Genomic DNA, 25,742 nt, shown 5'->3' with positions numbered 1-25,742 from the left:
GATATCAAATGGTTAGAACTGTGATTAATAAGGTAAAGGCATTAAGTAGCGTGGCTACTTTGGATTGGGTGGGAGGCTCGTTTCTGAAAATTATGATATTGGTGTAGAGATATGAATATAAAAAGGGGCCAACTATGTTACAGTGGAGGAAGAATACTCCTAGCCCTTATTATTTTAGTTTCCCATCTCTCTTCATATACCTCTAATCTCCTGCAAATCATCATAAAGACCACTGATGAGTTAGCTTTCCCAAAGGTTAATTTGATTATGTAATTCTTTTCTTTAAAAATCTTTAATCCCTCTCTTATCTCAAGTACTAAATCTGGATGTAGCTCTAAATCTGGCACTGCAAGTCTTCAAGCATGTGGCAAAAGCTACCTTTCCAGTATTCTTATGACTCCTTTATTCTAATATGGATGAAACCCTGATCTTAAATATGCCTCTCAACTTCTGATCATGCGGTTTCCTCTGCATGGAATGCCATCCTTCCCCATCAACAGATATCCTTCCCATCCTTAAATGTCCACCTCATGGATCACATTCTCCTTGATGTCTTTTCTGGTTTCCCCAACCAGAAGTGACTTTTTGTTCACATTTTCCTCCCGTTATGTTTTTCAATGGTCAAAACTCATCTTTTTATTGTATTTTAGGATATGGCATTGGGCTTTGCAGGTAGGAGCTATTCTATACCTTCCTGGTGGACTGAATTATCTTACTTTTATATTTTACTTGAAAGCTGCTAAGGGATTAAAGGAAGATAAGCATAAAAAATATATGGAGAGAAGTTTTCTTTCCTACTTCTCTCTCCCTCTCGCTCTCTTTTTTAGATATTTGTTTATTTTAGAGACATAGAGAGAACACAAGCAGGAGAGGCACAGGGAGAGGGAGAGAGAGAATCGCAAGCAGACTCCATGCTGAGTGTGGAGCCCGATGCAGGGGCTCAATCTCACAACCTTGAGATCATGACCTGAGCTGAAACCAAGAGTCGGCCGCTCAACAGACCATGCCACCCAGGTGCCCCTTTCCTCCTTCTCGTACGAGAATAATCTACTGAAAATATACGTTTGGGAAAAAATAGAATGGATCTTTGTAATTTTAGTGACTCGGCTAAAACCAGTTCAAGAGAACTGGATCCTCTTTAAAACCCTCTCATTTTCCTGAGACTAGAGCCAAGCCAACATGAGCAGAATCTCTAAAGACAGGGAACAGGTGTGCTGTTCCCCATTTCAACACCAACATGAGTTGATTTGATTCTCAAAGAAGGAATAGGAGTGGGTGGGATATAAATAAGGAATCAGAAAAAGAGTGTGTAGTGGGCTCTAAGACCACCCCAAGGTTTGACGCCTCACAGGTTAGGAGGACTCATAGGACTCAACATAGAGTCAAACTCATGGTTGATTACAGCGAAAGGATACAAAGCAAAACCAGGAAAGGGAAAAACGTGCATGAGGTGAAGTCCACAGGAAGCTGGGTGCAAGTTTCCAAGAATCCTCTGCCAGTGGAGTCACTGATTCTTGATTCCTCCGAGAATGAGCACATGTGATAACATATACGAAATGCTGTCTACTGGGGAAATTCACTGGAGACTGAGTGCTTGGTTTTTCTGCAGGGATTGGTCACCCCCTGTCTAGCATATACCAAAATTCCAGACTCCCAGAAGGAAAGCAGGTATTCAAAATAAACCACAAGGGACGTGCCTGGGTGGTTCAGTGGTTAAGCGTCTCCCTTTGGCTCTGGTCATGATCCTGGAGTCCCGGGATTGAGCCGTGCATTGGCCTCCCTGCCCAGCGGTAAGCCTGCTTCTCCCTCTCCCATTCACCCTGCTTGTGTTCCCTCTTGTTCTCTCTCTCTGTGTCAAATAAATAAAGAAAATATTAAATAAATAAATAAATAAATAAATAAATAAATATTTATTTATTTATTTATTTAAAACAAAACAAAACAAAACAAACCACATTGTTTGCAGAAACAGTTTGGGCACAGTGAGCCTCACTTACAGTTAGATAATGATAGAGACCCTCCTAAAATCCAAGTTCCCAGACGCCAGCCAAGTGCCAAACTTTTAAGAAGGTTTTCCTTTTTTTTATTGGGGGGGGCAAAGGGAGAGGGAAAAAGAGAATCTGAAGCAGGCTCCCCCACTGAGCACAAGCTAGACGTGGGGTTCCATCACACGACCTTGAGATCATGACCTGGGCTGAAATCAAGTCAGATGCTTAACTGACTGAGCCACCCAGGCGCCCCTTATAAGCAGGCTTTTCTAAGGACAGCAAACTTTTTCTGCATAGGAGTATATTGAAAATATTCTTATTTTGATTAAAAAAAAATCTCACTTTCAGGTTTTTTTAGCAAACAGTGTGAAACAGACCAGAGTAATATACACTAAGTTCATCACATTATTGTTTAAATTCATTAAAAAAAAAGAAAATGGGGGAAGTATCTAAAAATTGTGGAACTTTCACTAAATTAAGTATAGTAGTAGGGAGAAATATTAAATAGCCATTAAAATTAAGTTTAAGGGGCACCTGAGTGGCTCAGTGGGTTTAGCCTCTGACTTTGGCTCAGGTCATGACCTCAGGGTCCTGGGATCGAGCCCCACGTCGGGGTCTCTGCTCAGCAGGGAGCCTGCTTCCTTCTCTCACGGTCTGCCTCTCTGCCTGCTTGTGATCTCTCTCTCTCTCTCTCTCTGTCAAATAAACAAAATCTTAAAAAAAAATTAAGTTTAAAGACTTTTAGTTTATTTTTAGTTTTTAAAGACTTTGTCAGAGAGACAGCACAAGCAGAGGGAGTGGCAGGCAGAGGGAGAGGGAGCAGCAGGCCAACGTGGGACTCAATCCCCGGACCCTGGGATCATGACCTGAGCTGAAGGCAGACACTTAACCTACTGAGCTACCCAGGCACCCGAATTTCGAAGACTTTTAATAACCAATCCTGGGAAATAAATCAGGACAAAAACTTTTCAGAATAACTCTAAAATGAGAGAAATACAGAATGAAATCTAGAAGGAAATACACTTAAGTGTAATCATGATTCATTTCTGGGGAATGGTTTATATAAAATAATTTTTATTTTCCTCTTGACCTTTCTCTGTGCTTCCAATTTTTATTTAACAAACATGCAGTTACTCTTCTAATTAGAAACAAGGTATAAGATAATTATGTTAAAAAGAGTTTAGATACAAAGGTCTGTGGATTCAATACCAATTTTGCTAAAATATAAAATACTTAGTGTGTACAGTGAATAACATGAATACAGTATACAAGGCAGAACTTGACTGGGGAACTCCTGGGATGGTAAACAACCATTGCTTTTAAAATGCAATTTTTCTATTTAATCTGCTTTTTTTCAATTAGCTAACAACAACAAAAACAGGTAGAGGGAGAGGAAAATTATAAACACCGAAGAAAGCACATGGTTCATTTTCATTATAAGGAAAAAATGGCTCACACACTAGCAAACAGAAAAATAAAAATGTTATTTTTCAATGGCTAGAACAAAGAATGAATTTCTAGAATTACTTCAAATGTTTACATGATCACAATCTACCTATGATCTGTTAAGTATTACTGACACAGGTCACCTTCAATTCCCATAGTCTGAAGGAGGATTAGGAAATTGCAAAGTCCTTCTGGAGAAGGTGGTTTTGAACGTTCTGCTGTAATTCCCCACCATTTGCTTTGAATGCATCTACTCTGGTCACAGAGATACTCCACAGAAAGCTATTTTTGTACTACCTAGGTTCTCCATCACTGCATTAAGTAGCCATATAGAAAACAGACTGCTATTGTATTCTCTTCTCCCTAGGGAGATGAAATGGTTTGCAGCTGATTTTCAATCACAAAGCAATTCTTTTGTGTACTGAATTGGCCCACGGCTACGGAGGTTGTGCCACTCACTTCCCACATGACCTCCACTTGTGGCTGCTTCCCAGTCGTGCCAGAACATGAAAACCTTGAAGGCACTCCATGTGGGGCAGTGCTCTCTCTGCTTCTGAAGTGATTCCTGGGCCAAGTCCGAAAACCCAAATTCCGAACAGCCATTGCAATGGCCAGCACACTTAAGAGGAGGGGGATAAAAGCCAGATTTTTTCTGGTTAGGAAGGGAAATGTGGTTAACCTAAATTGGACCTGGGGCACAAATGGAGGCATCGAGAAGCTCTCCCACAGCTTCGGTTCAACTATGCATTCTGCTTCCGTTATATTAAACACACACACACACACACACAAAACCAAAAAGGCTCCTTAAATGGTTTGGCTATATTCAGAAATGTAATTGCTTAAAGAAGGTCTCTAGTGCTTGAAAGGACTGTGTTTGAGGAGACGGCAGGGAAAGAGGGAAGATGAACAAAGCATCGCTACAGATTCTTTTGAGGAAAACTAGCTAATCAAAGTCAGCAATTAGTGCTTGCTAAGTGGCCGTGAGCGTATGATCAACAGTCCTTCAAAGACTTTTGTTGTTTCCTCTTTTCTCTTTCCCAGGAAGAAACAGATTATGTGGGACTTGGAGTCAAAAAACCTGGGTTCAGATCATGTCACTGTGAAACATGCATCAATAAATAGTTTCCAGACACACTGCTTTCCTGCCATCCGTCTTCCCTGAATTTCAGGTTTTTTCTCTGTAAAATGGGCACACCGACACATGTTATCCTTTCCATGGGTGAATGTACAGGAAGAGAGCATAAGCACACTGTAAAGTACTATCTAAGCATTTATCATTGTTGCCGTGAGGTCTGCCTGACATATAGGGAGTACTTAACAAATGTTCACAAAATTATTAACAAATTAGGCTAATTATAGCGGACAAAGAGTAAGAGCGAATAAATAATAAATCAAGAACCTTAAAACCAGTAACACTTTTGCTTAAAAATTAAGATACTCAACTGTAAACTATTACTCTCTTCCATGGAACTACGTTGAACACCTTGGAACCATCCCAGGGGAGACCAATGCCTCAACCACCAGAGGAGGTCACTATAGTCATCACACATGGTGGGATCTCAGGTATGGCAGAGGGACACTAACAAATGGGGCTTCGTTAAGGTAAAGAGGCAAAAAATGAGAGGTGAAGAGCCTGAGCTCTGGAGTTCAAATCTCAGCTAACAAGTGGTCTGACTGTGAGCCAAGTATTTAAGCTTCTCTAAACCTCAGTTTTCACATATGTAAAATGGGGAAGCAGCAGTGTCTGCCAGCTGGCTTTCTGTGAAGATCAAATGAAGACACACAGACGAATGACTTACCACGGTGTTATGTGCTCAGCTATCATCATCTTCATTATACTACGTACAAGGCAACCTCCTACAAGGGAACTAAACCGAGAATCTTCCTTTTTACAATCTGCTATGTACCCTTAGCGATGGTAGTGAAGTACACTATGTTTTTGAAAAATGCACCAAAGGGGGTCCCACGGTGGTCCTACATACTGACAGGCCCCCACATAGCACTAGGCTGCTTAGGTGAAGCTAAATATGCCTACTGGGAGCTATGGTTCCTTGAACCAAATGTTAGCAGACGTTCGAGGTATAATTCTTCATATTTTACTTACCATTCTCCGAACCATCCGGAGTCCCTGGGTTATACTTCTACATTTCTTAGCCAAGTTGCTCATGCTCTATGTTTCATTTCCAGTAAAATCTGTCTTTCTTTTTTCAAATGGAAATGTCAAAAAGCCTAAGATGTGCATACGTGCATATTTTCTCTAATCTGCAGTGAGAGAAATCTTGCTAATACAGACGCTAAAGAAGTTAGAATAATGAAACACTAAGATAGGAATCCTGTGTAACAGTATATACCATGGTAAATGATGGTGGTGGTCAATGAGGCAATTGCTTCACATTCAATATCCTACTGAAATGAAATAACTGCATTTTAAAGAAATAAAACCTAACCCATAAGATGTCCTGTTAAATGAGTCAAAAAACCTTAATTCTAGATCTATGTAATTAATCAAAATGATTCAACTGCACAACTATCGTACTTCTCATCACGGAGAATTTAATAACGCAGTAAATTCTGGATCTTGCCCCCCAAAAGTCGTCTTCTTCAGATCATGTCCACTCTTCAGGGACATGGAAGGCCCCTTCCTCTGGGGGACAGGCTGGGCCCAGGCACCTCAGCACAAGCTGCTTCTCCAGCCTGCCTGGTGACGGTGCTACCTGCCAGCCAGCAGCGTCCTGGAGTCTACTGGGCTGCTGTAGATTGAACAGACTGTGAATCCAGCCAGAGGATAAGAGGTTGTTTTAATTGGCTAAATCTGCTATGTACTAAGCGTATGGCCATGAATTTGTAGCCAAAACACTAATCTAAAAAAAATGTCATGTACAATTTAAACACAAAACAAGAATGACATTTTTGCTCATCAATTCTAGTTTTGCCACGAGGGTTTTTAGCTTAACATTTTATAATGAATACCAAATCCTTACCTTTGCTGAAGTAGAATTTTCATGGTATACCCCTTGTACCAAGTCCATAAGAGCACTTGCTATAAGTTCTACAACCTAAAAGACAATAAAAAACATTAAGAGAAACAATTATACAATTTTTGCCCCCGTTTCTACCTTAGGAGCCTTAGTAGCAAGACAGTATTTGTGCCTGATGGAAAAAATGGGGTTATATACAAAAATCCTGGCAAATGGCACTCCCCACCTGGATATTAGAGTGGTGATCCAATTTTTTTTTCAGGCATAATTCAAGAAAAAAAAAATCTTACAAGCATAGCATTGAACTAATATACATGAAAATCCAGTAATAGCCATTTTGAACCTAAGCTTAAATTTCAGATTCCTAATGAAATCTTAACACGATTTATTTTCTGTATGTTTATTTCTGTCAGGTGGATACTTTTCCAGTATCTTCATTCCGGGAGCCATTACAATGCTAATTTTCACACTTAATACAGAAAGAAAAGCAAAAGCAAAAGAATGGTTAACCTTTCAAATGTGTTCATTCTGTTGTCCTTAAAATGCACGGTGGATATATTTGGTGTAGGGCCCCTGGGTCAAATGTACCATAAACACTGAAAATTTTTATAGAACTGCGATAGTGAAATCATATTCATCAAACCTGTATTATTTCCAAGGCTCAGGCTATTAAAAAAAAAAATCAAGCAAAATCAAAAGCTTTGAACTTGTTCCAGAATGTAAAACAAGCAGAAAACAGTCTCTTTGGAACTACTGTGCAATTTAGAGTTGTTTGCATAAACCATCTTAATTCAGGAGAATAAAACAGTGGTATTTACTCTAATGTTCAATGCAGCCATTTCAAACAGATTTTCCTCAAAGCTGCCCCAACCGCTTCTTACGAAATCTTAATATCTTGTATATTTAGCTTCCTATATTATGCAGTTCCCGTATCTGATTCCCACTCTCTGCTTCCTAAAATTTAGCTCAGTTCTGATTGAATTAAAGGATTTTGTTTCAGCTTTTATCATTCTTGTAATTGAAGACATTATTAACCCAAAGGAGACAGACCCAAACAACAAGATACTTTAATCTCAGGTACCCTAGATTTAATAAACATTTTCTTAGAGGCAAATTATATTAATTTGTGGAAAGACTTTTTTTAAAAAATTTTAACACATGAACATTTATCTCCAAATGTATATTTACATTCATACTGTTTAACAGAGACAAGGCTGCTGATAGGGAAATTCTGCTGATTAAAGGCATTTTTTTTCCTAGCTCTGCAGATGGGTTAATTTGTAAGACCTATACAAAGTCTTTTTTTTTTTTTTAATCACATTGCCCTTTAGGTAACCAAATACTTAAGAAATATTGTAGCAATATGAGCTGCAGAGGAACTAGAAGGACAATGATCCTACAGTGTTACCAGATGTGTTGAGTTATTTAAGTGGGGAAGAAAGAAAATGAATGGATTTTTTTCCCCTGAAGGTATCAGATAAGCCCTATTCCCAAATCCAGGAGGATAGAGTATCGCCAATAGGTCTATGAAAAGATTGTAACTAAATGCACAGCATCAGATTGGATTACAGTTTATACAAGCAACATCCCAAGATCCCCCTGATGGCTGGACACGTAATACAGATCAATCACTCACTAAGAAATGTTATGGTTTTGAAACAGTTTGAGCTCTGAGACCAGCACTGGTAAAGTGAAGGGGGACTTGTAAAGAGAAAGTCCAATGCTCAGTGTCAAGATGATGGCATGAACTTTTAACAGTGACTCTGGACAACTAGACTATGCCTTTACTTCCTTGAAATTCCAGACCAGGCAGAAGCAACAGGAACATTTTATTCTCTCACTCTTTTTCTCTTTAATGTAATTAGCAAACATAGGCAGAACTGCACTTACAAGTTCACCATTTATAAACAACCCATACTTCCAAATAAGCCTTACTTATTTGAGCAGAATACACCTCCAAAACCAATGTCGAGCACTGAGGAAAAAGCTTTGGAGTTCCTTGGGTTAACAAGTGTTGGAAGGTGAGTGATTATGAAAAGCAGGAATAGCCTAGGGGAGTTGAATGTTTCCCAGGCACGGGTGACTTACTCAGTGCACATGTAAAATCTCTTTCCATTGCCTGAAATGGTGACTTTACTTTTAAAATTATACCAGAGATATGTTTATTATTCCCCTTTAAAACTGTAATATTTCTAGAAAGACCACAAGACTACCAGCTACACATACTTTAACAAGACCACTTAATGGGATGCCTGGGTGGCTCAGTCATTAAGCATCTGCCTTCTGCTCAGGTCATGATCCCAGGGTCCTGGGATCAAGTCCCGCATCAGGCTCCCTGCTCAGTGGGGAGCCTGCTTCTCCCTCTCTCTCTGCTGCTCTGCCTGCTTGTGCTGTCTCGCTTTCTCTGTCAAATAAATAAATAAAATCTTAAAAAAAAAAAGACCACTTAATGATCTGAATGTTTTTCAATATATGGCTAACTAACACAGGCATTCACCTGTTTTGGTACCTGATGTACTTAAAAGTAAGAAAGAATCTGCCTTTTATTTTTTTTCTTTTTAAAGGATTTTTATTTATTTATTTGACGGAGAGCAAAGTAGGCAGAGCGGTAGGGAGAGGGAGTGGGAGAAGCAGACTCCCCCGCTGAGAAGAGAGCCCAGTGCAGGGCTTGATCTCAAGATCCTGGGATCATGACCTGAGCCAAAGGCAGAGGCTTATTGACTGAGCCACCCAGGTGCCCCAGAAAACATATGCTTAATGATACTTTTCTCCCTCAGCTTCTTGTGGAGTGATTTGTTCCAGCAACCACAAATGGTAGCAAGGATGGCAGCAGCCAAAGAACCCAGAAGCTAGATCTCCTGGGTCTAAGAGGCCAAGCCCCCCACTTCTTGGTGCTCTAGATAAGATTCAAGGACTTCTGTTCCTTAGGCTCGGGGGGACATGCAAATTCATCCTTCCTTCCTTCCTTTCTTGGATTTTATTTATTCAATTGCGATAGAGAGAGAGAGAGAGAGAGAGAGAGAGAATGAGCAAGGGGAGAGGTAAAAGGAGAGGGAGAAGCAGACTCTCCACTGAGCTGGGAGCCTGACTCAGGGCTCAAGCCTAGGACCCAGAGATCATGACCTGAGCTGAAGGCGGACGCTTAACCATCTGAGCCACCCATGTGCCCCACAAATACTTTCTACTACAAAAAGAAAATAGACTAAAAGAGCATCGAAGTTGGCCACTCTTGGGAGCCCAACAAAGTAGAGGACTATAGGGGTGCCTGGGTGGCTCAGTGGGTTAAAGCCTCTCTGCCTTCGGCTCAGGTCATGATCCCAGAGTCCTGGGATCGAGCCCCACATCGGGCTCTCTGCTCAGCGGGGAGCCTGCTTCCCCCTCTGTCTTTCTGCCTGCCTCTCTGCCTACTTGTGATCTCTCTGTCAAATAAATAAATAAATCTTTTAAAAAAAAGTAGAGGACTATAATGAAACAGAGCAGGCATTAGGAGCCAGAGGATCGAGATTCTACTGCAAGGCCTACTACTAATTCCATTGTGAGTTCTGGGGCATACCAATTAATTTCTCTGAGTTTGGGGTTCTCCCAACTATAAAATGAGGGAAGTTGCAAAATATAACTCTTTAAGGTCCCTTCCATTTTCTGATTTTGAGCTTCTAGAAATGCAAATCTTAATATTTATAATTAGGCATGTAAATTTGCTTTTTTGTAAACTTTGATGAGTCATCTTTGCTTAGATTATTATTTTTAGCTGTTCTCTTCACATGGACCTTTCTCTGTATCTGAACTCTGATTACTTTCTTTGTCAAAGTGTTTGCACCCAGTCGCCCTTGGTTTCAATATCTAGAAGCATAATGATACACAATGGAAACAATTTCCATTTTCTGAACCATTCCCTTTTTTAAACCATTATAACTGGTAGCCCACCCTACCAGCTGACAAAAATGTCCGCCATGGGTTAATGAAAGGTCAACACTGCTGAGTTCTGGGTCTTGAATGGCTCTAATGCTTGGGAAGAATTCACACGGCTGGATTCAGAATGATATCAGGTTCAAGTGCAAAGTTGAGTCAAACTAATGGCTCTAGTTGGCTGCATCGCTTCCTCTCTAGGAGTGAATATGGAGGACACGTAGAAGAGAATCTGTCACCATTAATGTTATGAAGTTTACGTTAGCTGTCTAGAAAGTAATCAAACAGGAGATAAGTCTCTTTACTTCTGCATTTCTGGAGGGTGCAAGAATGGCAGAAATGCCTACCTGCACGTGCAATACAAAAATGCTTTTCTCTACCGTTTGTCCTGTTGAAATCTGACTATTCAGCAATGCTATATACTCTCCCCCAATCTTCTGAGTAACATCCTAGATTTCAGTGAGCCAGAAGTGGTAACTTCAGACTGTCCATGTTATGAGCTGGCTTCTTGGACCATCCTATATGGAATACATTTATTATTATTATTACTATTATCTTATTGAGCTGTAATTGATGGAATGGATTTCTTAAATGGTTAATTTAAAGGACAAATTTCATCGGTCTCAGGGGAATATGTAATTGATTCATTCTTTATCTTCTGGCAAGGGTAACTGCAATTCAAAGATTTTTCTTAACTGAAAAGCAAAAGCGATGTATATACACTCGCAAAAGGTGTTGCGGTGATTATACCCTCAGCTGTAGTAAAATTCTTAACATAAAAAAACAGGAAATGGGAGAAGTAGGGGGAGTAAGAGAACAATGACCAAAAGACATCCTCACACTGCTGTACAAAGATATCTGCAATATCTTCTTAAGGAAAAGAAAAAAGCTGGTTATAAAACAGAAAAGCACAATAGGAATTTTTAAAACAAAATGAGGTCAATCCATGTGTTTATATACGTTGAGAAAAAAGTCTGAAAGGGCAACAAAACATTAATAAGAATGATAATGTTAGTGGTAGGCTCCTGGATGATTTTTAATTAAAAAATGTTCTTTTTTGACTTTTCAGAACTGCTTAAGTTTATAATTGCTAGACTTGTCATGGCTGAAATTTACAATGTACTACACTTTCTGCCTCCTTTTATTGTACTGCTTTTATGATCGGGTAAAACAATGACCTTACTTCCACGGGCTGGGGTGGGGAGTTGGGAAGCATGCTCTGCTTTTCGTCTCAGATAGCCTTCCTGAGCTGGGTCCACAAACCGATTTCTGGAAAATATCGATCAATCAATAGTCCTTGGATTAGCAAAAATAAGATCAGTAAGTGGTGGTAAGCCTTCTGTGCAGACAAGCTGCGCCTCTCTCAATGAACGTGATCGAGGAGTACTGTCAGTTAGCATTTGTCAGACAGAACAGTCTCAACTGAGTCGTAGGTGGTTAACTAGTAAACCAGACCACTGGAGAGGACCAAAGGATCACCTATCCCAAATTACAAGTAAAATATAGCTGTATATTTAGACAAATGCGGCTCAATGAAAGCTCAAGCCAGTATAACCCAAGGTTATGTAGTAAGGTAGTACGGTTGTATTTTAACTCACTTAAAAAGGTTGCTATGTACTTAACCTGTTTGGTATATAGAAACTGTGGAGGCTATTACAGATTTATAATCATCTTTCAAAAACTTGCGCCGGAGAGGTTACTTTAATGACAGTTTTTACTACAGTGTGGAATGACAAGACAACGTGTGATCCATCACTCTATTTAGGAGGCAAATGAACCCACAGCCCCTCAGCCTTTACTACTCTTAACAGCTGCTAGCAAAGGAAACAGTCATGTGTGTGCATGCATCTGCAGTGCTGACGGCATTAATTACACACAAATTTATTGCACTCCTTTCCCTACCTCCAGGAAGAAAGAGCAATGCATGAAGCAGTAGCAAAGGTAAAACGCCCTTGGGGAAGAATTAATTCTCATATACATCTTGGGAGGAACAAAAGACAGATTTAGCGTAAATATGTCCTTTCCAAAGAGCTTTCATATTTGAAGGGATAGTCAAGATTTTTTTTTAAAGATTTTATTTATTTATTTGACCGAGATCACAAGTGGGCAGAGAGAGAGAGAGGAGGAAACAGGCTCCCTGCCAAGCAGAGAGCCCGATTCGGGGCTCGATCCCAGGACTCTGGAATCATGACCTGAGCTGAAGGCAGAGGCTTTAACCCACTGAGCCACCCAGGCACCCCAAAATTTTATTTTTAAGCCACAAAAACTATACTGTCGGGAAAAATGCCTTACAGAAAAACAGCTGAAGAGCCTGCTAATAGTAACCACAGCAGTGAGCTTCACTCTTTCTTTAGGTCCTCTTCACACAAACGAAGCATCTGAGAGATGCATTTAAAGATGGAAAGATTTACTTACACCACCAAGGTGAGGTAGAGAATGGGTGAAGGAGCAGTGCTCTCCCGCAGACACCAATAATAACATCTAACATTTGTAAAGCACTTTATCATTTACAAACTGGGTTTAAGCAAAGGACTTTGTTCCAGGTGGACTCAGTCCCCAGTGCTCAGCCAGAGCTTTCAGGCTGGCAGCCTCAGTGGAGACGAGACCTCTGAAGAACACAGGGATCAGCGCAGTGGCCAAATCGGGGTAAATCTACTCACCCACCACCTGGGCACAAACAACCCAGATGAGCCCTAATCTGCATGCTGATTAATACAAATGAGTAGCTTTAATAAAGCCATTGATGAAGTCTATGAAAGAGTGGTTTGCTCCACTCCTTCCTATGAGACAAGGACCAGGTTTAATGAAGACAATGATGAAAGGTCTGTTGTAATAAACACATCACTGACTCACAGGAGTTCTGGAGGAAGCTTCTGGGCAGGCTTTTTGAAGGGGGCCTTTTCAATGCTGCCAAATGTGTAAGACCGTGCTTATTTGTGGGAGGGAGAGCAATCTGTTCTAGTGAGCTGGAAGTTCTTTCTGGCTAAGGGGGAAGAGCAGAGAGAGAAATGGCACAACCAGTAGGACAGGTGCAGCAAAAACTAAGCAAATTGATAATCTTAATTTTTAATTTAGAACAGCTGATACATTGGTTTATCGCCTCTAACTACTGGTAACATTTGTCAAAAAGGGCTCAGAAAATTCAGTGAACTGAAGAAAAGTTTAAAAATCACTTTAAAAGATAAAACTTAAAAGAAATGGCCACAACTTCAAGAAAATGGCTTGAATATGCAGTGTTGAAATTTAATACTATATTGGCTAATTCATTCCATAAACATTTGCTGATAGTTCACTGTGTTCCGGACACTGTACGAATGAAACTAGTTATGACATTACTTTGTCACTGACCACTTAGGTTAATACATAGATGAGCTGCATGACCTTGGGCCAGCCATATCACTTTTCTGGGCCTCGTTTGCTTATCTAGATAGGAGGGATCTGCATTTTATCAACAGTAAGCCCCATGACCAGAAATGCATAACTGTGTAGCTGTATACATTTTTTATTCATAATAATTGTAAAGATGATGCCAAAATATGATTTCTTTCTTTTTAGATTTTATTTATTTGACAGAGAGAGAAATCACAAGTAGGCGGGGGTGGGGGTGGGGGGGGAAGCAGGCTCCCCACCGAACAGAGAGCCCACTGTGGGGCTTGATCCTAGGACCCTGAGACCACGACCCAACCCGAGGGCAGAGGCCTAACCCACTGAGCCACCCAGGTGTCCCTCTTTATTTCATTTTTAAGATTTTATTTGAGAAGCAGAGAGAGAGCGTGAGAGCACATAAGTAGGGGGAGAGCTAAGGGGAGAGGGAGAAGCAGATTGCCCACTAAGCAGGGAACCTGATTTGGAACTCTATTCCAGGACCCTGAGATCATGACCTGGGCCGAAGGCAGAGGCTGCACTGACTGAGCCACCCAGGTGACCTGGATTTCTTTCAGGAGCAATGATGGAGTGATCCAAAAATACTGAGTTCACTTTTTCAATGAAGGTGCATGGTTACTGTACTGTTCACTACTAAAGAACAATCTTTTATTGACTTAAACAATGACTAGGTTCCTGAAAAAGTTCTTAATTTAAAATGCTTATACCAAAATGAAACTTTTCATAAGAAATAAAGGAAAAAGAGACGCTTTCCAGTGGGTTAAAAAAAAAGTTGGTTGTGTTAAATATTTTGCATTACTAAAAAAACTGTACATAGTTGCTGGGAACTGAATGCTTAGTCATGAAAGAAAGTAACTGTAACATCGGACAGCAGTTTAATTGCTTTATTTTTCACTATCTCCAACACAGGAATTTCTGTATATGAAGTTTATTGTACTCAGGATGTTCTACACTTAGCGGCACCATTACACATTGTTCTGACAAGTTCTCAGAGAGAATTATGTCTGCTATTTCAGTGATGTGCTCTCTTTTCCCCCATGTGGCTGATAACCTCCATTTTGCTTTCATTGCTTCTTCCTTTGATGCCACTCTCAGTGATGTTAAGTGGTATTTTCCAAGTGTGATCTTACTTAACAGTTAATCCCACCTTTGAGAAACACAAGTTCATGATGTGAAAACTTCAGCACACCAGAATCGTGGTACATTATTTCACTCAGCTGAAAGGATGCTGCTGGCCAGAACACGGACTAATACTATGAACTTTCGAGATTTTAAGGTTGCAGCCACAGAGGAACTATATTTTATATTACGACACTGTACATGCACGCATGCATATGTATAAAAAATGAGTGAACATTTTCATAAAACAAAAATTTCATTATCCCTCTATTTTCTACTGTGTTTCATTAAAAAAAAGTGTTGACAGTGATTTGCTAAAGTGATTTCACTACCTACCAATAAACGGCATGTGATCTGTACTTTGAAATATTACCTTATATTATGCTGATATTTCATGTATAGCTCCTACCTTGGTTAGCCATCTTAACTGCACCCAAGGTCCCCCAATTTTTGACAGGCAGTTTACACATTGTTAATTCTGAAACAAAATTAATATATATAAAGGTGTTAATTTCTTTATCACTTTATTTCAAAAACACTTAAATATGGAACTGAAACAGGCAGAAGTTAGGTTAAAACAGAATCATTCTCGGGTACTATGGGGTATAGTGTTAGGATACATTTCCATCTTGATTTATATACATCACTAATATTGACTTTTGGCTTTGATCTTACTAGATAAATGAAAAAAACTAAACCACATTTGGCCAGAGTTAAAAATTTCAGGATTTTTCTAAGATTCATACATACATCTTGCAAATTCCTGGGATCCCATGTCTTTTGGATAACATAGTTCGATTTTTAGTTCAATTAGTTCCTCTTCAAACTGGGCTACATTAAAAGGCAGATGTTTGTAATTTAGAGACATCCCAAGGTTTGCGCTTCAAAGGCAACCACAGAAATAAAAGCATGACTCATATGCATTAAAATCCACGCATCTCGTCTAAAACCGTAATTGTATTTCTTCCAAATACCTTTGCAGCTCTTCAAAATCTGTGAATCAATGGAATTCTAAAAATAACTGGCTCTACTGGTACTGCCTTCTAGAAAATTAGTTAATACTTTTTTTTCCTTCTTCTTCAAAAAAATCATGTAGTAGAAACTTTAGACTGGCTGTATGGTACCCTTGAATCAAACAATGGATACCCTTGGATTAGAAATTCTCCAATCTGCAGAGATACAACTGTTTTTTGTTTTTTGGTCTTTTTTTTTTTTTGGTTGATATAATTCACATGAAGACTGAAAATAGGTGATATAATTGGCTTTTTAAAAAATTTTTTTAAAGATTTTATTTATTTATTTGACAGAGATCACAAGCAGGCAGAGAGAGAGGAGGAAGCAGGCTCCCTGCTGAGCAGAGAGCCCGATGTGGGGCTCAATCCCAGGACCCTGGGATCATGACCTGAGGTGAAGGCAGAGGATTTAACCCACTGACCCACCCAGGCGCCCCTATAATTGGCTTTTAAACTGGTATTTTAAACTGGCAGATGGAAGAAATTCCCTACCGGTCATCAACTTCCTGGTGGACAGACACACAGAGAGCTGTCCATTGTGCATGATGGCATTTGACCTTCTTTTTTTTTTTTTTTTTAAAGATTTTATTTATTTATTTGACAGACAGATCACAAGTAGGCAGAGAGGCAGGCAGAGAGAGAGGGAGGAAGCAGGCTCCCCCCTGAGCAGAGAGCCCAATGCGGGGCTTGATCCCAGGACGCTGGGATCATGACCTGAGCCGAAGGCAGCGGCTTTAACCCACTGAGCCACCCAGGTGCCCCGGCATTTGACCTTCTTATGGCTTAACACAACAAACACAAAACATTTTATTGCATTACCAATAGTTTTTCCAATATGTGAATCAGTTGTATAAATCATAACTACTTCAAAATAAATTTGTACAACTATAACTCCGTTTAATCACTATTTCCAGAAATTTACATTTGCATATCCCCTTATGACTTTTAAAGTTTGAACTTGAACGAATTAAGCCATATCAGTTTCCCAGGACAAACTGGCCTTAAAGGTGAGTTCACTAATTTGGGGTATTATTTTAGATGGCTGAAATGTGCATTTATATCTCTAGGTCTTAGACATAAAAGATTTTCAATTCTCTATTACATCTCTGAGTTTGTAAACAACTTTTTCTCGATTCCTTTGTTTTTCTTCCTATTTCATGACATTTTCTGGATCTGGATATATATATACATATATATATGCTTAGACTCTTTCCTACAACACTCAGATTTGTAGAATATTGTCATCAGTAAAGATATAGGAGATGGAATAATGCCTTTGTTATACAGATGAGGAAACTAAGAAAATAAGTTGTCTTTGCTTACTAGTTATTTCTCTAAAATGTTTCTTAAAGTTCCTATTGATGTTTGTACTGAAATATTTATTCCAATATTTAAAAACTATTAATTGTTTAAAATATTATAAATTCCAATATTGGTAACTGCAAATTTGCTGGCAAAAAGAAGTATCATTGTTCTTAGTTGGTGTACTTGTTTTCTACTTTAGTTAAACATGAGGATTTTGGAGCCACATTGCCTTTAAACTTAGACAGCAGCTCTACTATTTCCTCTAGGAAATTACTTAACTCTCTCCCATGCCTCAGGAGAGATTAAGTTAGTTAATACACACAGAGCACTTACGGTGTCTACTACTTAGTAGGCATTCAAAAATGTAAGTTGTTAGTATTATTTTTTAAATTATTTTTAAAAATTTTTTAAATGTTTTGTACTAATTTTAATGGATAGCCTACATCATGAAGTTTCTAATTTCACTCGTAAAACGGAATATTAAGACATTAGAGGTGCATGCCTGGCTGGCTCAGTCGGTAAAGCATGTGACCCTTGATCTCAGGGTCTGAAGTTCAAGTCCCACGTTAGGCATGGAGCTTACTTAAAAAAGAAAGAAAGAAAGAAAGAAAGAAAGACATTAGATAAACAGTCTAGAGAAAAACATGAATGTTCTCAAAACCTGAGAGATAGGGGCACCTGGGTTGGCTCAGTGGGTTAAGCCTCTGCCTTTGGCTCAGGTCACGATCTCAAGGTCCTGGGATCGAGCCCCACATTGGGCTCTCTGCTCGGTGGGGAGCCTGCTTTCCTTCCCCCGCCCCCCACTGCCTGCCTCTCTGCCTGCCTGTGATCTCTCTCTCTCTCTGTCAAATGAATAGGTGAAATCTTTAAAAAAACAAAAAAACAAAAACAAAAAAAACCTGAGAGATAAAATGAACCGTCCAATGTTAACTGGCCAATTAAAAAAAAACAACAAACGATAGAAACTAGGTCCATAGACTTCTACTTTGGAGTTCTTTCCACTTACGTGGCTTTATAGGTCCTCTCTGAGAACTATAAAATAGATAAGGGCTACACAGCTCAACACATCATGAAAACGTAAGTTTTACACAGAAGTGAAAGCTGGAGCTCCTTAGGAATGATATAGTTACTCTGATATTCTAATCAGGAAAACTGTCCTTTAAATATCAAAGATGGCCACAGAGCATAGTTTTGGTGTTTATTGATGACTGACTTGCTGTGCACAGTAAAAATGTCCCCAGAACAAAGACAATTAAGCCACATGAATAACAACAAACAATGCATTTTCCAAAATGTTTAAAAAGAAACTTTCTTGGCACAGCCATACTTTCCAACAAACCCACTTTAATGTGTTCATAGTTTACAGTATCAGAAGTGACCTCAGGGTCAGGCATTTGTCAGTTAATGGCCTGTTGGGCTAATGGCCTTCAGCTTTGCCTTGGGCACACAAGTCCTCCAGTAGGTCATTAGCTGCCAGGAAAGGGCTCTTCCCCAATCACTATTGCTAAATAAATAAAATTTGCTCCTGGGTTAAGGCCCCATAAGCCAACTTTGGCTCAGAGTGAATTTTTTCCATGAGTATTGACAACTCTGAGGAACCAGGAAAATGATGGAAATGCTAAAACCAAAATTATATCAACACAACTAAGCTATATGTGGCTACTAATGATAAGCAGTCACATGGATCCTTTTGGATGCTCTTACCTGTTCTTTTGCTTATGGGGTTCAAATTTGGTATCAATCTTATAGAACCAGGCACCAGTTTACAAACGTACCATTTTGGAATTTTATCTGTAAGTCAGTTGTTTGGAGCTCACACCTCATTTTCTTCACATTCGAGGTTATAAACGGTGGGTAGGTTCTCAGGGCAGTCCATAACATTAGAAATGCCATATACTTATAATTGAAAATCAAATAGAAAACCACAATCTTATAATACTTGCAATTAAACAAAAGAGGGAAACAAAACTAAACAGGAAATATTTTTTAAATGGCCTTTAAACATTGACAGTTATAGGGAAATTTGGTTTAATAAGAAAATGAGGGTAGAGACACTGGTTCTTTCTCATATTCATTTCATTTCTAATTATATAACTTTCCTTATTCTTTTTTTTTTTTAACTTTCCTTATTCTTAACAAAAGACCATTCCAAGCTTCACTCTGATGTTTGTCAACTCCTCAGTAAAGTTTCTTGGCTGATTTTTCCTTTGAAAGGAGCACAGAGAAGGCAAAAGAATGGATAACAATTTTTCTGAAATAACAGGTAAGAAGATAAAGAATGAAAAAACAGGAAGAAAAGGGTTGAAGAGTATGTGTATACGCTCTGAGGATTGCCTGAGATGAAATTAACTGATTTGGGAACAATAAGAGACAAAGCAAGAGGCACTGAGGACAAATCTATGGGATAAAGGAAGGATGAGTGAAGAGATGTGAGGTCAGGCAGCTGACAATGGAGAGGAAGGGATCAGCTGTTCATCTACCCAGTACTTTTGTTAACTCCTACCTCTGGAAGTTCCTTGAGTAAAATCATTAGAAAGGCAAAAGGAAGAATACTGAATAACTCGAGCTGAAAAGTAGATTTTTTTCTCCCTCTGGCTTTAGAGAAATAGCAATTTATGCCAGTGAAAATGGAGAGGAAAAAAAAAAGCTGGCTTCTGATTAATTTTATTTCTGGAAAGTAGAAAAGGATTTACAAAAACTGAGGTGATTAAGTATACTATGAAAGTGCCATACCAATATATTTCTACCTCTCATGGCCAACCAGGGTGTGGGCTTCAACTCTACCTATTTTAGAGAATAGATTTTTTTGTAGAACACAGACTTTTTAAAATGGGCTTCTTTGAATGCCAGGCAGATGGAAGAAATTCCCTTCTGGGTCATCAACTTCCTGGTGGACAGACATTCAGAGAAGTGTCCATTTTTCATGACGGCATTTGACCTTCTTATGGCAAAAAGACACTTCATTCCATTGTTTTATGGTACCCAAAGGGCAAAGGTCAAGTTTTTAATGAGATCATAAATTTTAAAAGAGCATAATATTTGTCTTCTTGTTTCTAGTACACTTCTCAAACACCAATCATTTATCACTTCTGCTTTAAAGATCAAGGAAGTGGTTCAGAATGGATATAGTGTCTGTTTAATAGTTAGCTATGTTAATAAACGATACTGGAAAAACTGGGGGATTCTGAAATTATAATTTTGTCGTAGCATTTTGGCTTCTTTAACTGATAGGGAGATAGTTGTCTTTATTGTTACAACATATGACACCCAATTACCTTCTGCCCACATTTACTCTAGTCCTGAAAACCAGTACTTGAGTGGGTTATATGTAGAAAAAGAACATTAATTTTGAGTGTGAGACCAAAGAGGCTGAAAGATATTAATCAATAATTTCAACAAATAAAACAATAATTTCACACAAGGTCATAACATCTATTTTAAATGAATATGACAAAGAAAGTCTCAAATTTCCTATGATATATAACATGTTTCTAGGTTTCACTTTTTTTTTTTTTAAGGTAGGCTCCATACCCAATGTGAGGCTTGAACTCATGACCACAAGAACAAGAGTGACATGCTCTACCAACTGAAACCACTAGGTTTCACTTTTTTTTTTTAAAAGAGAGACAGTACATGTGCATGAGTTGGGGGGGAGGGGGCAGAGGGAAAAAGAGGGGGAGGAGAAGAGCATCTTTATAGGCTTCACACCCAGCATGGAGCCCAATGCAGGGCTCAATATCATGACCCTGAGGTCATGACTTGAGCCAAATCAAGAGCTTAACCGACTGAGCCACCCTGGTGCTCCACATTTCACTTTTTAACATGAATTTGAAAGTAGAATAAATAAAACAAATAATATAGACATCAAGTAACCAATAGCAGTCTCTTTATTAAAATATATAGATGGTGTAAAAGGAAGAGATTTATATGCATAAATTGAACATTATTTATACAAACAAAAATCTTCCTTGTAAACAACATATTTATGCCTTTAGGAAAACAAAGTTAACATAAGGAAATACATCAGCTATGTAAGGAGTACATCTGTGCCCCTGGTTATTTAGAAATATAAATCACTAATGCTTAATAGAACAGTCCCCAGGAATGACATCACGATAATGTTCTGGGGTGCTCAAGCAAAACCCAGGCTAACTCACATTCTCCCACCTGATGTATAGTGAAAGGTCCATTAAATGAAAGTGACTATAAAAATAGAAAAAAAAAAACAAACCATGGTGAATTCAATTTTTTAAATACTAGGGTTATCACTATAGATGTAAAATGAAAGACTTAAAAAAAAAAAAAGATGACAAGTAGTAATCCACACAGCCTTATTTGTACTGTGGCTCAATCCTAAACTACAGATCCAGTCTACAAAATAAACAGGAACCCGAAAAAAGCCTCTAATGGTCAGCCAGATTTTTAAATTAGAGTGCTTTTCCATTTCATGTTTTCTCCCCAATTATTCAGCATGTCTGGTAGCTTGATGCTCAGACACTAAAATTCTAGACTCTGGTATACCCCATCGTTCCAGGATTCAGTGACAGTCTACATGAACACAACAGAGAGCAACTTATTTCAATGGAGTCAGGGAATTTATGGCTTAAAAAGAGGCATTCTAAGGTCTCAAAGCCTAGGGTTTGTGGATAGTGAAATACCAGAACAAAAAGCTTCCATAATTGAAAATGAATGAAAACTCAAAATACTAATTTTTTTTAAAAAAGATTTTATTTATTTATCTGTCAGAGAGAGAGAGAGAGAGCGAGCGAGCACAGACAGACAGAGTGGCAGAGGGAGAAGCAGGCTCCCTGCCGAGCGAGGAGCCCAATGTGGGACTGGATCCCAGGACGCTGGGATCATGACCTGAGCCAAAGGCAGCCGCTCAACCAACTGAGCCACCCAGGCGTACCTCAAAATAACTAATTTTTAAACTCACTCTTGAATTCAAAATTTTGTTAATTCACATTTATGTGACAACAGCTATAATAGTTAAGAAGACAATTACCAGAGGATTAATATACCAATTTCTATACTTAGAGATATTTAAAAATCTAAGTGTTACCTAAGGCAATTACCTTGAAGACCCCTAATATCTTCAGGGAAAAGCCAAAGGGAGAATAATTGACTTTGCTAATTTTTCCCTTGGCAATTATAAAACAGCTCTGAATTTCTTATGACTGCAGAACACTTCTTCTTACTGTCTGCCCCAGGAGAAGTACAGAGATAAACACATAATGCAGAAGAAATTCAGACAAGAATCCAGTAGCATTCCCCCTCTCCCTCTCTGACTGCCTCTCTGCCTACTTGTGATCTCTGTCTGTCAACTAAATAAATAAATAAAAAATCTAAAAAAACCCCAAAAAACAAAAAAAAACCAACCCAGTAGCACAAGAAAACGGAAAATTGGTAGAAGGAATAGGTCATAAAAAATTAAAGTTGCTACAAATACGCTAACTTTAATTACCAAGTTAAATACACACCCTCAAAAAAAGCTGTCACTGTGAAAAGACTGACATACTATACACAGAAATTCTGTATTAAGTTCTGTCTACTCCCTCACTGCTTTGGTCTCTCTTTTCATTGCTTTTTTTTTTTTTTTTTAAGATTTTATTTATTTATTTATTTGAGAGCGCGCAAGAGTGAGAGAGCACAAACTAGAGGGGAGAAGCAGAGGGAGAGGGAGAAGTAGGCTCCCTGCTGAGCAGGGAGCTTGAGGCAGGGCTGGATCCTAGGACCCTGGGATCATGACCGGAGCTAAAGGTCGACACACCACACAGACTGAGCCACCCAGGTCCCTCTCTTTTCACTGCTATTGTTGACAATTTTTTCTTTTCTTTTTTAAGAAAAGTACAATTGACATACAATAGCCTATTAGTTGTTTTTTTTTTTTAAGATTTTATTTATTTATTTGACACAGAGAGAGAGAGATCACAAGTAGGCAGAGAAGCAGGCAGAGAGAGGGAGGGACGCAGGCTCCCCGCTGAGCAGAGAGCCCAATGCGGGGCTTGATTCCAGGACCCTGAGATCATGACCCGAGCTGAAGGCAGAGGCTTAACCCAATGAGCCACCCAGGTGCCCCTAGCCTATTAGTTTTAAGTGTACATTATAGTAAGGCAGTTTTTAAAAAAAAGATTTATTTTAGAAAGAGAAAGAGAGAGAATGGGGAAGGGGCAGAGAGAGGGAGAGAGAGAATCTTTTTTTTTTTTTTTTAAGATTTTATTTATTTATTTGCCAGAGAGAGAGCACAAGCAGAGGGAGTGGCAGGCAGAGGGAGGACAGAGGGAATCTTTTTTTTTTTTCAGAGGGAATCTTTAAGCAGACTCCGTGCTGAATGCAGAGCTGGACACGGGGCTCGATCTCACAACCCTGAGATCGTGACCTGAGCTGAAACCAAGAGTCTGACACTTAAGTGACTGCGCTATCCAGGTGCCCCAGTGATGCGGTATTTTGATACAATGCAGAATGAGCTCTACAATTAGTTACTCTCCTTCACCATACAAAGTTATTACAATATTATTATGTTCCTTAGGCTGTATATTACATCCCTGTGACTTACTGATTTTATAACTGTAAGTTTTTACCTCTTAATCCCCTTTACCTATTTTGTCCACGCAAACCCCATCCCTTTGTTTCTTGTACCTATGAGTGTTTCTGTTCTATTGTTCATTTGTTTTGTTTTTTAGATTCCACATATAAATGAGATTATATGACATTTGTCTTTCTGAGTCTGACTTATTTCACTTGTTATAATACCGTCTAGATCCATCCATGTTGTCACAAATGTTAAGATTTCATTCCTTTTATGGCTGTGTAATAGTCACACCCACACACCCATATAAATATATACAGAGCACACAATATATATACCACAACTTCCTTACCCATTCATCTATCAACAATGTTTCTTTCTTTTTTTTATTTTTTAAAAGATTTTGTTTATTTACTTGCTAAAGAGAGAGAGAGAGAGAGAGCGAGCACAGGCAGGCAGAGTGGCAGCAGAGGCAGAGGGAGAAGCAGGCTCCCTGCCCAGCGAGGAGCCCGATGTGGGACTGGGGACAGGACAGGACAGGACACTGGGATCATGATCTGAGCCGAAGGCAGCCGCTTAACCAACTGAGCCACCCAGGCGTCCCAACAATGTTTCTTTCTTGTAAGAGAATATTAAAACATCATTAAATAGAAATCTAACTTTACTAAGGCATTAACCAGATATATAGAACTTGAAAAAATTTAATACTGCCCCAAAGAAATATTTATCACTATCTCCTCCTCCACCTAAAAAATGTTTATTGATTAGTATACCCTTGATCAACTTAAGCCTCTGGGAACTCATTTAATAAAATTAGTCTTCTTCTGAGGTATAACTACTTTCCTTAAAAAAATAAGCTGTCAGTTTTTCCAGCACCATTTATTGAAGAGACTGTCTTTTTTCCACTGGATATTTTTTCCTGTTTTGTCGAAGATTATTTGACCATAGAGTTGAGGGTCCATATCTGGGCTCTCTACTCTGTTCCACTGGTCTCTTCAATAAATGGTGCTGGGAAAACTGGACAGCTATATGTAGAAGAATGAAACTCAACCATTCTCTTACACCGTACACAAAGATAAACTCGAAATGGATAAAAGACCTCAACGTGAGACAGGAATCCATCAGAATCCTTGAGGAGAACATAGGCAGTACCTCTTTGATATCAGCCACAGCAACTTCTTTCAAGATATGTCTCCAAAGGCGAAGGAAACAAAAGCGAAAATGAACTTTTGGGACTTCATCAAGATCAAAAGCTTCTGCACAGCAAAAGAAACAGTCAACAAAACAAAGAGGCAACCCACAGAATGGGAGAAGATATTTGCAAATGACAGTACGGACAAAAGGTTGATATCCAGGATCTATAAAGAACTCCTCAAACTCAACACACACAAAACAGACAATCAGATTAAAAAATGGGCAGAAGATATGAACAGACACTTCTCCAATGAAGACATACAAATGGCTACCAGACACATGAAAAAATGTTCATCATCACTAGCTATCAGGGAGATTCAAATCAAAACCACATTGAGATACCACCTTACACCAGTTAGAATGGCCAAAATTAGCAAGACAGGAAACAACGTGTGTTGGAGAGGATGTGGAGAAAGGGGAACCCTCTTACACTGTTGGTGGGAATGCAAACTGGTGCAGCCACTTTGGAGAACAGTGTGGAGATTCCTCAGGAAATTAAAAATAGAGCTTCCCTATGACCCTGCAATTGCACTACTGGGTATTTACCCCAAAGATACAGATGTAGTAAAAAGAAGGGCCATCTGTACCCCAATGTTTATAGCAGCAATGGCCACGGTCGCCAAACTGTGGAAAGAACCAAGATGCCCTTCAACGGATGAATGGATAAGGAAGATGTGGTCCATATACACTATGGAGTATTATGCCTCCCTCAGAAAGGATGAACACCCAACTTTTGTAGCAACATGGACAGGACTGGAAGAGATTATGCTGAGTGAAATAAGTCAAACAGAGAGAGTCAAGTATCATATGGTTTCACTTATTTGTGGAGCATAACAAATAATATAGAGGACAGGGTAGATAGAGAGGAGAAAGGAGTTGA

At 39.1% G+C, this 25,742-nt stretch overlaps 1 protein-coding gene across 5 annotated transcripts in view; it reads right to left on the bottom strand.

The window, feature by feature from the left end:
- PDSS2 (decaprenyl diphosphate synthase subunit 2) overlaps window positions 1-25,742 on the bottom strand; it is a 270,703-nt gene that overhangs the window by 82,310 nt on the left and 162,651 nt on the right. For all 5 annotated transcript variants that reach the window (XM_080805612.1, XM_080805613.1, XM_080805611.1 and 2 more), the window contains exon 4: window positions 6,416-6,490. In XM_080805612.1, the coding sequence (XP_080661738.1) occupies window positions 6,416-6,490 (75 nt within the window). The remainder of the gene's footprint in view (window positions 1-6,415; window positions 6,491-25,742) is intronic.

Source organism: Martes martes, assembly GCF_963455335.1.
Source record: "Martes martes genome assembly, chromosome: 6".
In the NCBI taxonomy this organism is placed as follows: Eukaryota; Metazoa; Chordata; class Mammalia; order Carnivora; family Mustelidae; genus Martes; species Martes martes.
This window is presented reverse-complemented; position numbering and strand designations above follow the sequence as displayed.